Below are 13,879 nucleotides of genomic sequence, written 5' to 3' on the forward strand. Positions count from 1 at the left end.
TGTAAGAGCCTTTACCTAAATCCATGTGACAACACTGGAAAATAAAACTCTCTGGGCTCTGTCAGCTGACAGGCCTTCCAAAATAAGTTCGACTTGCCCCCGGGTTGACTTTATGGGGCCACACTGGAAGGCATCAGTGTCTGTAACATCATCTGAGCCCCACAGTCTCTCTGCGGAGGTGAGTGCATCAAATACATGTGGGGCCCTGTACGCAATGTCACGCCGACTCTCAAACTGGAGCCTCCCTCTGTATTCGAAGTGGCAGCTGTCAAAAATCCTTTCTCTTTACTGATGTCACTGCATCACTTCCCCACCAACAGAAGGAATAAACATTCATTGGAAATGGCAGGCCAAATGTGCTGATGTTTTCACAAAGAGAGGCAACTGCTGGGTCGGCAACTCTCCAGCCTCTGGAAAATCGATTAAACCTCATAGAAAGTCAGAGAGACGATACACGGACGAGACAAAACCAGTTGTCATGGTTACCGAGACATGGTGAGGTGGGTGGATATAAGGAGAAGAGCATAACATAAATAAAATCTATCTAGGATATCTAAACAAACAGGGATAACATGTTGCCTCTCTTTTATAGACAAAGAGTTACTGGACCCAAAGGTTCTACTTCTTTAATTATGTAATGAAGAATGACCTCAGTAATAACCTCTTTTAATCACCAAGTACACGCAAGAGGAAACTTGACTAAACTGTGCTGACACATCATGAAATGGTTGCACAATGCAGCATAGCACACTGGATGTCAGACAACATGTTCAAATCTAAAGCACAACATAATGGAGAAACAGGGATGAATTAATGTCGGCTACAAAATAAACCAAGCCTCAAATTATTTCATAAATATGAGGATGATTTTGTTTTTAGTCACTTAATGCACACACTGTGACATTAAGTAGCTATGCAGAAAAAAAAAAATATATATATATTCTCACATTTTCACAGCTTTCGGGAAAGAATAGTTCAACCTTTTGTGAAAGACACAGTCTCACTTTCTGGTGGAGAATTAAATGAGTAGATTGTAAAGTAGATGTGAAGCTACAGCTGACTACACATCAGTTTAGCTTAGCATAAATACTGGAGTCAGAGGGAGCTACGCTAGCTACTTAGTCCACCTACCGGGTACATCTAAAGCTTACCAATTAACATGCATATCTTGTTTGCAAGAACATAATCTCCCCTGGGAATTGAGGGGTTTTTGTTCCAGCCTGCAGTGCAGCAGGGAAGAATTTCTATGTAGATTGTGTAAATTGTTTTTTTTACACACAATCCCTGAAAGTATACAGTACATTTCCCGATTAAATGTAGGGCGAGAGTAACAAGACGCAAGTCATGATATGAATCACCAGATGGATTCATTGTTTTATCTTCCAGAACAGACTCTCAAATTGTGACCAGCGTCACTGACTCGCACTCATTTCCTTCTCGTTTTACGTCATTATGAATCACTTCCCATTTCTTTTCATTGGGTCACCATCTATCTATTTTTGTTATTTTGCTTTAAAGCACATCAAAATCTCATGAAATCAATTTGAAAATGAAAAATTTCTTCAGGGATATAGTTTGTTGAAGCTATTTTGCTTACATTACTATGCAGGATGAATTGTTAATATCCTGTAAAAAATGTAATATTTACTGTCTGAACCAACAATTTCAGCTGCTTACCTTTCCCCTTCCAGTGGGCCTGGGAGGCAAATCCAATATGTCCACCATATTTACGGTTAAATTCTGCCATTAGGGCTTTGTAGGGGTTTCGGATCATGAGGATGCTGGAGTCAAAGGCATTGATCTCCTTCTTGCCGCTCTCATGTGTCTTAATGCTGATCGTCCTCCCACTCCGCCAGTGGTCACGCTCCCCTTTGAATCCTGTGAAACAATGCGATCCCACAGAGGATATATTTAATGAACAGTGGTGCATTCATGCATGAGTGTGTATGAATCATGTCACTTTGAGGCCAAACCTTTATTGTAAAGGGAGCCATCAAAGTAATAGCTGCCGGTGTAGAAGCCAGTGGCAAGCTCTATGAGGTGGCGAGCCCAGGTATTTCCAGCTCCAGGGAAACTGGCGAGGGCCACCAGCTGCTTAGCACGAGTGGAAAGGAAGTGCCGGTCCATGCAGCGATTATCTGACAACACACAGAGGCCATCACACTGAATTATTGATTGTTTTATACAGACCCGAATAAATTGAAACATGATCCATGACAAGGTTTCCATTGACTGCAGTGTATTTGTCAAGTTGCTCAACACAATATAGCTACAAATAAATACTCAAAGTCGGTCACTTCCTGCTTATCAGCACAGTTTTGTAATAATAAGGGCTGCAGGATTATCATGTTGAAACATTGGAAGAAGGTGGTAAAGATGTCACATCTTTAGACGACAGAGGAAAGGTCAACTATGTGTTAGTTTCTGTTGCAGGGGCTAACGTGACTGATTCCTCTTCATCACATTTTGCCTAATGATACCCACTATGCTCACAGCACAGTGGTGCAGTGGTTAGCATTGTCGCCTCGCAGAAAAAAGATTCTGGGTTCAAATCCGGGCCTGGGCTTTTCTGTGTGGAATTTGCATGTTTTCCCTGTGCCTGCGTGGGTTCTCTCCGGTTACTCCGGCTTCCTCCCACCATCTGCCCGCATTTGCCCAAAGTGAGCCTGTTCAGGATAAAGCGGGTATAGATAATGGATGGATGCTCAGTTACTGATGTTAATGTGCTCTTTGAAATGTTGATCAGTTTGTCTGAGTTCAACTTGTCTAGAATATTTGCACTTGTTTTTCTTTCTTCACAGCTTTAAACGTGCTTTTTTTGTTTACAGGGCTATTTTTGCAGTTTTGCAGCTCAGCTGTCTGGTGCATTGAGGAAGTACTGACAACAACCACACCCACACACACAGCCTAATACTGCACGTTTGAGTTCAATAACAATATTTGGAATAATAAAAAAAAAAAGTGTTATACCAGTCAATATCTGTTCCTATCTTTTTCTACCAATTTCTTTATATACACAAAAAGATATTATATATATCAAAGACGCCTGAAACCCGGTCATTGCAGACTTAAAAGTGGTTCAAGCGTTCAAATTATCAAAGATGTCAGTAACAATAAATAAACGTTGACAATATACTTTTATGTAAACACTATAAGTAAATCCAATTATGGTCAATTAAATTATTGTCAATTATTTAAACACAAATAAAACAAAAATATATAAAATTTCAATGAACAAAAATTCTGAATTAAATCACCCCTAAAAAAATGCATGGTATCAAACATGAATATGTGGATGATTTACAACAGTTTGTTCCAATATGCACAGATAAAAAAAGAAACAAGGCAAACATGGGGTAGAGTTTCATTTTCACGAATTTACAAGAACTCAGCTGTATGATTGTGCTGCTTATATGAATGTATGCACGTTCCAGAGCCGAGCATAACAACAAATATTTTCTCTTTCAGGCTCTGTGCTGCAGCACATTACATTTGGATTTGAATAATTGATTCCACATTAAAGAGTAAAGTCCCAACTTTAATGTCCGAGCTCTAACAGAACCACCATCATGTCTGACGGTGGTATGCTGAAGATCTTGACTCCTTTCACCCCCCACCCACCCCACCCCCAACACACACACACACACACACACACACACTGTCATCTTTCGATAGTATAATATTTTGTCTCAAAAACTATGTTCCACTGGGTTTCTTTGTATGTTTTTGTGAACCGTAACCTGGCCTTCCTGTTTTTTTAGGCGTATTTGTCACCCCCATTATCTTCTTCTGCATGATTACAACTTTACTCGTACTGATAAAAAAAAAAACTCCTCGTGGCGACTCTCTACTCTCAATCAACTTTCGAAGTACGTGGGAGCTCAGAGTTGATTGAACATTTGGGAGCCAAGTATCCGATTACTTTCTGTTCAGATGTGCCCTCGACATACTGCTGTGACCGTGCTGCTAGTAGACAGCAAACTTTACCTTGAACCTGCGTCTGGTACACCAGAAAGAACTTGTCGTTTCCGCAGCTTTCAAAGTCTTCCCCGTGGCAGCGATTTAGACACATGTCCTCGTCCTCCAGTTCATGGAGGGAGAAGAGAGAAGTCGGGAAGCCGCAGTAACATCGATCTCCAGCCAGGACAGCCAGCGATTTCTCCTGAAATACAGCAGCCATTACACACTGAGGACACACTCATACAATGTACAAATGCACGTTCACACACACCCAACAGCCGCTCACCCTCTCCGTGCACATGTCCACACACTTTTCCACAGACATGTTTTGGATGACCGCGCTGAAAGGAAGAGCCAGGGTGACATTGTCTGGTCGTTGGAAACACCCTTTGAAAATGGCACTGCCGTCTGAAACAGACAAAACAAACCAGAATGTTTTTCACCAACAGGAAAAAAAAACACTCAATAAACTCCAGTTTTATGGTTACTGAGCACAGCTTCCATTAGATTGGCCTCTGGCTACCGACCCCCTGATAAAGAGATTTCACTGGGACTCTCCAGCAGTCTGCTGAGGCCCTGACCTGCCAGCAGACTGAACCAATAGCAATGCTCACATCGCAGCCGTGTGATGGTGAACTTTGACCTCAGTCCCTCTTTATGATGGATGGATGAACCATATATCACAAAAGCAGAGTAGCTGGTCTTCTCTTTCAATTGAGGTTGTTCGGTTATCTTTAAGATACATTGATTTTGTTATTTCAATTCTTTTAATTTGCAATTATCTACATGTGCATTAAAATACAATTATATCTATATAGATATAATTATATATAATATGTTATTATATATAAAAATCATAACAGAATTACAGGGAAATAATTCGTTTTCAGGAAGAATAATTAGTTTTAGTAGAATAATTAGCCAAACAAACTGACGTGAACAGACGAAATGATTTTGCATTCATGATTGAAATGTTTCTCAGAGCGTCACAACTGGAACAGAACCACCGTTTGAATTCACAGCTAAGGAAAATCGAAACATCCATTTCACATTTATTTCAGGCTGTCAACATGTCAGCAGTGCTGATATACAGTACTTGTTGAACTGTCTCTGTTGTCAGTAGACCGTTAAGAAGTAATAGGAGGAAGATGAAAGAAATCCAACTCATACAGCACTTTCATTGTGACACATACCGCGATGAAGACAGCTTGCATGCTCGGCCATGACTGTATAAAACATAAAGATGTAATTGTGCATCTCTGGTTTTCCTCCCTATCAAAGATCATGCCGTTAATACAAGCAGCTAACCATGACCGTTTTCTCATCTCTTCATTTCCGTAATGAAAGTCTCAACTATCAGTGCTATTATGCCTTAAAAAAAGGAAACGCCGCCTGCAAATGAATTCAAGCCTTGTCCTCGTGTCTAATGTTTTATTTATTTTTGACCTTTTTCTCTGACATTTTAAATATCTAAGTTCTCTCTTTTTCCCTGCAGTTCCCCGCAGTTCCCTCCACTCTTTCTATTGCTCTTCTTTCCTGTCACACAAGTCAGAGCTTCAAATGAAGCTGAAACATTTTATTTTTGATTTTGATTCACACAGGTCCAGCGGCTAAAACAAGGCCTTCGCAAGCAAAATGCGTTTGCATCCATTCAGCGTCATCAAAGCCGTTTACCGTTACTGAAAACCCTCAAACGTGTGAACATTTGTGTTAAAACCAGAAAATGCACACCTCACCACATTTTCTGCATTTCCTCTTGATGTTCTGAGCAAAGCTCACATGACGGAGATCAGGGTTAGAGGTGGTAACACAAACATGATGAGCTTACACAGCAGTTTGATAGTAGCCCAATGCAGAAAAGTGGAAATGAAAATAAGAACAAAACATACAGCAGTTTTAGATTATAGATGATCATGATTAGATTCATGAGTTGTGTAAATAGTCACCAAACATGTGTTTACTAAGTCTCAGCTCTAGGAGAACATTTCTAAGATGTGGGCAGATGGAAAAAATGAAGAAAAGGTGTGAAAAGTCAGTGGTGGGGGCTTTTTTAGATTTCTTAAAAAAAAAATGACCACAAAACAGGAACAAATAATACCTTCAGCTCCAATTTTACAAAAACAACTTGAACATTATGACAGCAGGACACAAACATCCCTTTTTCACTTCTGATAATAAGCATTTTTCCTCCAACATTTCAGTTTTCTACCAGCAGACAGTGAGTGTTTAGGATGCAGACCACGGCTGGCTGGGCTATGTAGGTAGAACAGCTCTCCGGGGAAAGAGGTAAACACAACAGAACCGCCTGCTCCCAACAGTGGCAATAACCCAAAATAAAACATGTTTTCCAATAAAGCAGTCAGGTTTGTTACATTTCTGGACCAAAATGTCATCTTTGTGTCTTAGTGGATATTGTTAGTTCTGCAGTACACTCAGGTCGCTTCAGGTCTTTTTAAGGGCATGGATATTGTTACAAAATTGAGATTTTCTCAATATTAAATAAAACTTTTGTGACCACATCTTTTTTGAAATTATTGAGGAAAAATATGTTTATTTAATAGCCCTTTGTGAGCACTATGTGGTTTGTATGAAGCTTGCGTGAGTTTTTTTTTTGTTTGTTGTTGCTGAGCGTCAGACTCACAGCGGCGCGCTGACTCCTGGCTCAGCTCCAGCCTATAGATGGACAGTCTGTTGGCTCCTCCACACAGGTTGCTCTTCTCTCCCTTACACTCCATGTTGCATTCGCTCTCTGTCACGTTAGCTGCCTGGATCTTGTGACCACAGTAACATTCTGCTCCGAACTCCAGGCCTGCGTACATGTAGCCCCTGGAGGAGAGAGAAAATGGAAAAAGGATTTGCATTGTTAGTGCGAGAAGACAGAGAGGTTGAAGGGATTTTTCTGAGCTTTCATTATGTTACTTAATCCTTCACAGGCCGATACAGTTTATCCCTTTAAGCAACCGGGTGAGCTGTAATCAATAGAAACAAGCGAACGATACACAAAGGATGTTAAGGCAAAAACTAAAACACATGAAAACATTACTCTAAAATACTTGATCCGTTTTTGGTTACTGGAAATGAGAAAAGTTTTATGTGCTGCAGGCCTCGCAGGCAAAGCCAATTATAAATGAGTGTACTTGGAGACTGAATTCATCACACAAGGTCTTTTCTCTCCTCACTGTTACTTCATGGAGGATTTGACTCCCAAGAGGCCTTTCAGATACAATTAGACGTCTAACACACCCCTCACACAGGACAAATCCCCTGGGATGTCAATCAAACCCAAACCTCTGCGCGCTGCTATGTGTTGCCCCTTATTTGTTTGTCTGTTTTTATTAACCTGCTACTCTGGGAGAGGAGACAGGCAGACTGCAAGAGGCAAGAAGAAGGAGCTGAAAACAGGCATCTCTCTCTCTCGCTCTCTGTGCTCCTATTCTCCGTTCTGTGAATCAGTGATGGGTATAATTCAATGCATTCGATAGAGCCGTCCTTGGTACTCCTCAGGGAGAAAAAAAAGAGGTGAGAAGAAGACTGAGGCAGCGGGGAGACAGAGACAGGAAAAAAATGGAGGAGAAGCAGAGATAGAAGCTTTGAAAACTGGAGCACATTTATCGGATTTTCAAATGTTAACCCCATAAACACACAAGGAATCCACAAAAATGGATTTTTCTGCCAATCAGTAAAACAAAATTTGGATTATAATGCATCAATTTATGATGTTTAATGTATATGTACAATATTAAAATAAACAGATGAATATGTCAACAAATGCCACTCCAACTTGGATAAAACAATTGTGCGTTGTATGAGGGTGTATTATATGAATAAATGTATGCAGACACATGTGACTGGTGGACATGTCATCCTTGTGAGTGGAGATAAAGCACAATATAAACTGACATGATGTGAGCCTGAAGATGTGTTCAGCTCCATTATGTAATCCTTGTCCTGTAGAGATCCTTGGCCCATGTCAAAATCTAGTTTTAAAACTTTCATTATTTCAGTGTTGTGATTTTATGCTGCATATTGTGTTTAATCACACATTTTAGAGGCCAGGTAGTATTCCAGCATACACAAAATTTAAGAATGATCTTCGAAACTTTAAAAAAACTAAAAAAACAACAACTGTAAAAATGATGATTAAAGACTCCTGGACAGCCAGAAAATAGGCTTCAAGGTGAGATTGTTGGCTCAGCAATGCGTCTTTTCTCCATTTTTGTTGTTGTTCTATTTATAAAGATTGGGACTAGAGTGTGATGGTCAATAAATGGGCTTCAAATTTATCATTCAGGATCTAAAACACCACAAAAAGCAAAACATCTTTATTCACCATCAGGCTTTTAATCTCCACACCAGCTCTTATGCAGTTCTTTAGTTGTACTTTGTTTCTCAGCAATGGAAGAAAGCAACAAAAAGAGGGATAACTAATGGATGAGTATGTTGTTGTTTGCTGCTCTCATACCTTTCTGCGCAGTTGTCCTGGCAACGGAATACAGTCATTTTTTTGTAGTCAAAAAAGGAAACTCCTCTCAGCGCTCTTTTCTGAGTGTCATCGATGTAGCAGCCGATGTATTTTGCTGAAAAAAAAATGAAAAAAAAATATGTTAGTCACATATACAGAAAGACAAAGTATTGAGATATATATTTTTATATATACGTTTCTAAAATAAGATTGCACTTGAGCTTCTATAGCTTGGTCATAAATCCTTTGTCAAAAGCATAAAATACTATCCACTATAGTATCTTCTTTGCAAGGCTACACAGTGTAGTAACAGAGCCCATGAGGAGTCTAAACTGGGGCAGATTCTTTATTTATTTATAAAGACACACATCCCCTTCTAGTGGCCTGTAACTGTAGTGGCAGTCATCTCGCTGCATTTTTCAGAAGTGTGTGGGGGCTGGGCTCCAGTGAACCTCTGCAGAGCGATACAGTGACCTTTCAACGGCTTCTTGTCTCATTAAAACAATGTTCTCCTGTTTAACCGGGCTACACAGGCTCTACCAACAAACTTTTGGCCATCTGTGCTCTGCCACTACCCCTCTGAGCCTCTGTTAATAGCCAAATGGAGGAAGCATTGAGTCCCCTGCATTACTTTAATTGTTATGGTCTAAAGGCCTGCATTTGAGCAGCTTGTGGTGTGCTGCGCTGGGCTGTAATTTCCTCCTACCTATTGTTGAGCTGGAGAATAATCTGCTCTTTTTTCCGACTGATTTAAATGAAACTGCAGCTCTGCTTTAAATGGCATATTTCTGTTGAGCATGAGATGAGAGCAAAGGATGAAGCTGCAGATGCAACTGATATTATTATTGTTTTTTAAACTACAAAACCTTTGGAAAAAAAATTCATTGTATCCAGTGAATTATATGTCAACAGTGTTTTCATGTGCAGTCTATTCTTTTTCCAGCCTTCTCTCGTTTTCCCATCATGTGCCTGTGCTGTTGCACCACACAGCGCAAATGTGTTCATGTGCTACAGCCTGCATCTTTTACTGCAACATTCCCTTCAAATTAAATTCAGAGCCAAAGAGAATCATTGCATTTGGAGTAAGAAGGGGGGGGGACTCTTAACCTGAGCATAACAGGGATCTGAAAATGGTTAGGACTACAAAATAATGAGGTGCTGGATGCAGAAGAGCAAACAAATGCTTTGAAGCTATTAATTACTCTATCATCACGTTCAGCTGCAGTCCTGAGAGCTTTCAGAAAAGGGAAGGATGGGAGGGGAAGAGGACTGAGCCAGGCCTTCATTTGATCAGATAACCCCAAAGCTTGAATGTACATTATAAACATGTGTGCTTTCCTGAATTTGAAAAAAGAAAAGAAAAAAAGCTTAACACTGTTCTAGTTAGAAAAACACAGCTCTTTAATATTCTACAGTCGAATACATAGAACGGTACTGTACTGTGACTCAGAGGTTTTGTAACAGAATAAATTACTTATTTTCTTGACCTTCTTCACACTCACAGATGTTGGAGTGGTTCCCAGAGAGGAGTGAGTTAAAAAATTAGGAGGTTGGACCACACATGTTGTCACAGCACGAACACAGACAAAGCATCAGTCATTCACACTTATGTTTCATATTTATGGGGTGTTTAGATACTCCACCTGCCTGTGCAGCACTCTGGAGACAAACCAAAGACCCACATGACTAAAATGGAGTGTCGGGAAAAAGCCTACTGTTATTTATGGCTGTCCAGTGTCTATTTTCAGATTTCGTGAATGAATAAATAGAAACAAGAAACTAACATGCCAACGAACATGCGCTCATTTCCAGTGAAGCCGTTTCGCTGCTAGTCCAGCAGTATCCACACCAGATGTTCATCAAGGCTGAACTGAATGCTCCATACTGGTGGAATAATATATTAGCATTTACAAAATTAAAAAGGTACTTGTCCTTTATTTAAGAGCTTACTCTTATGCTACTTTTATTTCTAATTTACATGTCTGAGACATATTTTGCATTTATCTTATTAACCATATTAATTTAACAGTTACAATGCTTTATAGATTTTATATACTCCGCATTAATCTGATTTCAAAATATGCATTGTTATAGATTAAACAGTAAACTTAACTCTGCTCCACCTGCTACAACATAAAATGCTACTTGCATGTTAAATCAGAATCTAAATAATGTATTCATTCTGCTGTACTTTTGATATTTTAAATGTATTTTGCTGATAATGAAGCTTTGTTTGTTCTGGCTTCTTTTACTTATCATAGCACTGAAAGAATTTATGTCATTAAAAAGTACAAATACAAGTTGGGAAAAGGAATTGAGGCACAAATGTGCAATACATGGCACATATAGAGAGGACGGCTTCTTCCCTTGATTTAACTGAAGAAACTGTGAAGCTGTGAGATTTCTGTTTGGTCATAATATCTATTTTTGATTCCCAAGATAGCAGGAATGTTTAAAGGGTTCGGTATCTAAACTCCTGAGTAGTTCTCTACTTTTCTACTCTACTAGTACTACTTTATATTCTGACTGTATGACAGGAGATATTGTACATGTTACTACACTTATTCCACATGTGACTGTGTATGTATTCCACATACTTCATTACTTTTAAGCTTAGAATGGTTTACATATGTAACAGAGTATTTTACATTGTGGTATTACCACACTTTTTGTTAGTAATCAGAGTCCTTATTTCACCACTGCTTAACACAATTTTCTGTAATGTTTCGTCATGGAGAGAGGAGCTGGATTGAAGATTGGGTGCTATCATTTTGGAGGAATGTCAATTTTGTTTTTGGATTTATACTTTATCCAAGAGAGCAGAACATGATTTACAGGGTAAGAAAAGCATTAAGTAATGCCATTCAAGCTCAGAGATGTTAGGTCTGGATAGACACATCCAGTCCTCAAGGTTGTATTTTCAGAAAGTTTTGAGTAACATGATAGCGAGGAGTTTGTATGTAAACTTTTTCTGATGAGATTGTGCAGCCGCTTAGTTAAAAATAAAATTAAAAAAGGACAGATAAAACTGTAAATCCTGCGATCATGTGGTTATTTGGATGTTTTGATACTGTATCAGCTAAAACGTGGCTGAATGCATGCGGAGCAGCACAAAGCGAAGCTACAGCTGAAGCACAGTGAGAGATCCTTGAATGATTTATACTGAGAAAAGACTTAATCATAATCATCATCTCACTCCCCTTTCAAGAGCATGATCAATTACAGTGAGGAATGTTTGATCATTGAGATGCTGCGGTTTGTAATCAGAGATTTCTTTGGAAAAGTTTCATATCAGCATGAAGTAGGACAAAAGCTGCTTGTGTGTTTGCCAGAGGACGCAAATTATGAATCAGCGTGTAATAACAAGTTTTACATTTGTATAATTGATGAATATTCTAGCTATTCTCTTAGCAGCTATGATAAAAACAATGTTCTGATCTTACACACTGCACAGTGATTAATTTCAGACCACAGCAAATATTTCTAATGATTGTAGTAAAGCCAGTAAATCCTGCCTTTCCTGAGCCGCACTTTTGTTCTGAATTGTTTTATTGTACTTGTTTTAATAGAATTTGAGCACAATAACGCATTCTCGGTTGAACCCACCTCTTCCATCGTCCATGTCTTTGGCATTGCGTCCTTTAAGTGCACGGTTCCAGTTGCTGGTGTAGTCTCTCCCCCTGCTCTCCGTCTCCTGGCCCTCCTGTCGTCTCTTTTTCATCCAAGGGGGACCAAACCTCCGTCCAGATCTGCGTGTCTCCTTAAACACTCTACTCATGATGCTAAGCCCCCGAGTGTCTGATGATGAAGTCCGGCTGGCCATCTCTGAAGCTACAACAGAGTCCCGACGCCCTCGGGCTCCGGGGCCACTGTCCCCGACAAAGCCAGAGTGCAGGAAGACAAGGCTCCCAGCAGTCAGATAGAGCAGGATTAGGGAGAAGAATCGGACAGGTTTCCTGCGGAAGTAGCGCTGTATCTTCAGCAGTGGCTTGGCCATGCTGGCTCCCCCTGCCACTCAGACACACTCTTCCAGTGATGAAAACTCATAAAGCAGAAGGATCAGCACCAGCTCTCCGTGCTCCCACGGCACAGCCCCTCTGGCCACCAACTAAAACTAAAAGAAAGTCTCTGAAAGTGTCTTAATTCATCCAAACAATAGCATGACTTTTTCCTCATGTATGAATCTTCAGTCTCATGGGGCCGATGCTTTGCATCGGTGCACTGTGCCGCTCTGCCGACTGTGTCCACGAGAGAGTCTTACTGCATTCCCACTGACAGTCCAGCCCTGACAGCCGACTCTCAGACCACAGCATGAAAGGCGAGTGGCTCAGAGTGAAAGATGATCGCTCAACACTGCTTTCACTCCAGTTATCAGCCTACAGAGATGCCACACCGACACCGCAATGGCACTTTCACCCACGCTGTGCAGAAGGAAGAAGGTTTTATTTACCAGCTGAGCTGAGATCCTTTTGGCTTTGTGTAGCCGCGGCTACTCACAGAGACGATCAGGGAGAGAGAGGGCGTGACTCACCATCTGCAGTAAAGACACACACACACACACAAAAGAATAAGCACACACCTGAGTGAGCTTCATCAGACGTGGAAAATGATACATAGCATGAGCAGGTTACAAATTTGAAGTAAACAGACCTGAAACTTCCTTGAATTTAATCCAAGTAGTAGATTTAGAAGCTGACCATTTAAACAATAGTATTTGTTTATATTATAATGCTGTTATGAAACTGTATTCATTCTTCAGTCAAACCCACTAAAAGAAATAAAATACAGAAGAAAGACAAGTTAAAAGCAATTAAGTATCTTGGAAACATTTCTCGGTTGTTATATATTGCAACATAAAGTCAGAGAAACTCTAATCAAGCTCAGTTGGCATTATCTATAATAAATTAGGGGAAGTTGAAAGGAAAAAACAGAAAAAATGCAAAGAGCAGCTACATTTTCAAAAAAGTCTTTAAATCTAATGTGTGTGGTAATTGGAGGAAATTAAAAGCATTAGTCAATGTAATCTACAGGGACAGATAAAGACCAAACAGGCTCAAATGACTAAGAAAGAATGCAGAGGTTAAAAATCTGCTAAATCAAGTGTACTCATCCATTAAATCTAAAGCACATGCTGTAATGGGGCTGTCTTTTTCTCATAATAATTCTGTTTAAGATCTACTGATTATTGCATGTTTTTGGGAAGGCTGAATCCCGACTTCCCAAATTCTCTGCAGCCTCTCAAAGGAGTCTCTGTTCTGGGACGAGCCTGGGAGGCTACAATTGGAAGATGTAACGCAACACTCCTCAAGTTCAGGGAATTTTCCAGAACGTTTTAGGGGACACTCGCCTCTGTGGCTTTCTGTCTGCCCTGGGACACATCAGCAGAATACTTGTCACCTGAAACCTCAATGGCACCGCAGACCCCCTTGGCTTTCTGCCCTTTCCCCCCCGGTAGTC

The 13,879-nt window shown here is 40.1% G+C and overlaps 2 protein-coding genes across 2 annotated transcripts in view; both read right to left on the reverse strand.

The window, feature by feature from the left end:
* wscd2 (WSC domain containing 2) overlaps positions 1–13,879 on the reverse strand; it is a 36,102-nt gene that overhangs the window by 2,992 nt on the left and 19,231 nt on the right. The window contains exons 2-8 of the mRNA XM_069709452.1: positions 12,029–12,956; positions 8,423–8,537; positions 6,602–6,786; positions 4,247–4,368; positions 3,988–4,162; positions 1,974–2,138; positions 1,678–1,878 (exon numbers count right to left, since the gene is read on the reverse strand). Coding sequence (XP_069565553.1) covers positions 1,678–1,878; positions 1,974–2,138; positions 3,988–4,162; positions 4,247–4,368; positions 6,602–6,786; positions 8,423–8,537; positions 12,029–12,419 — 1,354 coding nt within the window. The 5' untranslated portion in view covers positions 12,420–12,956. The remainder of the gene's footprint in view (positions 1–1,677; positions 1,879–1,973; positions 2,139–3,987; positions 4,163–4,246; positions 4,369–6,601; positions 6,787–8,422; positions 8,538–12,028; positions 12,957–13,879) is intronic.
* The window catches only part of LOC138627232 (sodium- and chloride-dependent GABA transporter ine), a 50,984-nt gene continuing 49,699 nt past the window's right edge, over positions 12,595–13,879 (reverse strand). Inside the window, exon 14 of the mRNA XM_069709438.1 lies at positions 12,595–12,798. Within this exon, the coding sequence (XP_069565539.1) occupies positions 12,595–12,798 (204 nt within the window). The remainder of the gene's footprint in view (positions 12,799–13,879) is intronic.

Source organism: Brachyistius frenatus, unplaced genomic scaffold, assembly GCF_029030835.1.
Source record: "Brachyistius frenatus isolate BFR_SWC_R1_liver_20210118 unplaced genomic scaffold, ASM2903083v1 Contig_83, whole genome shotgun sequence".
Classification (NCBI taxonomy): Eukaryota; Metazoa; Chordata; class Actinopteri; family Embiotocidae; genus Brachyistius; species Brachyistius frenatus.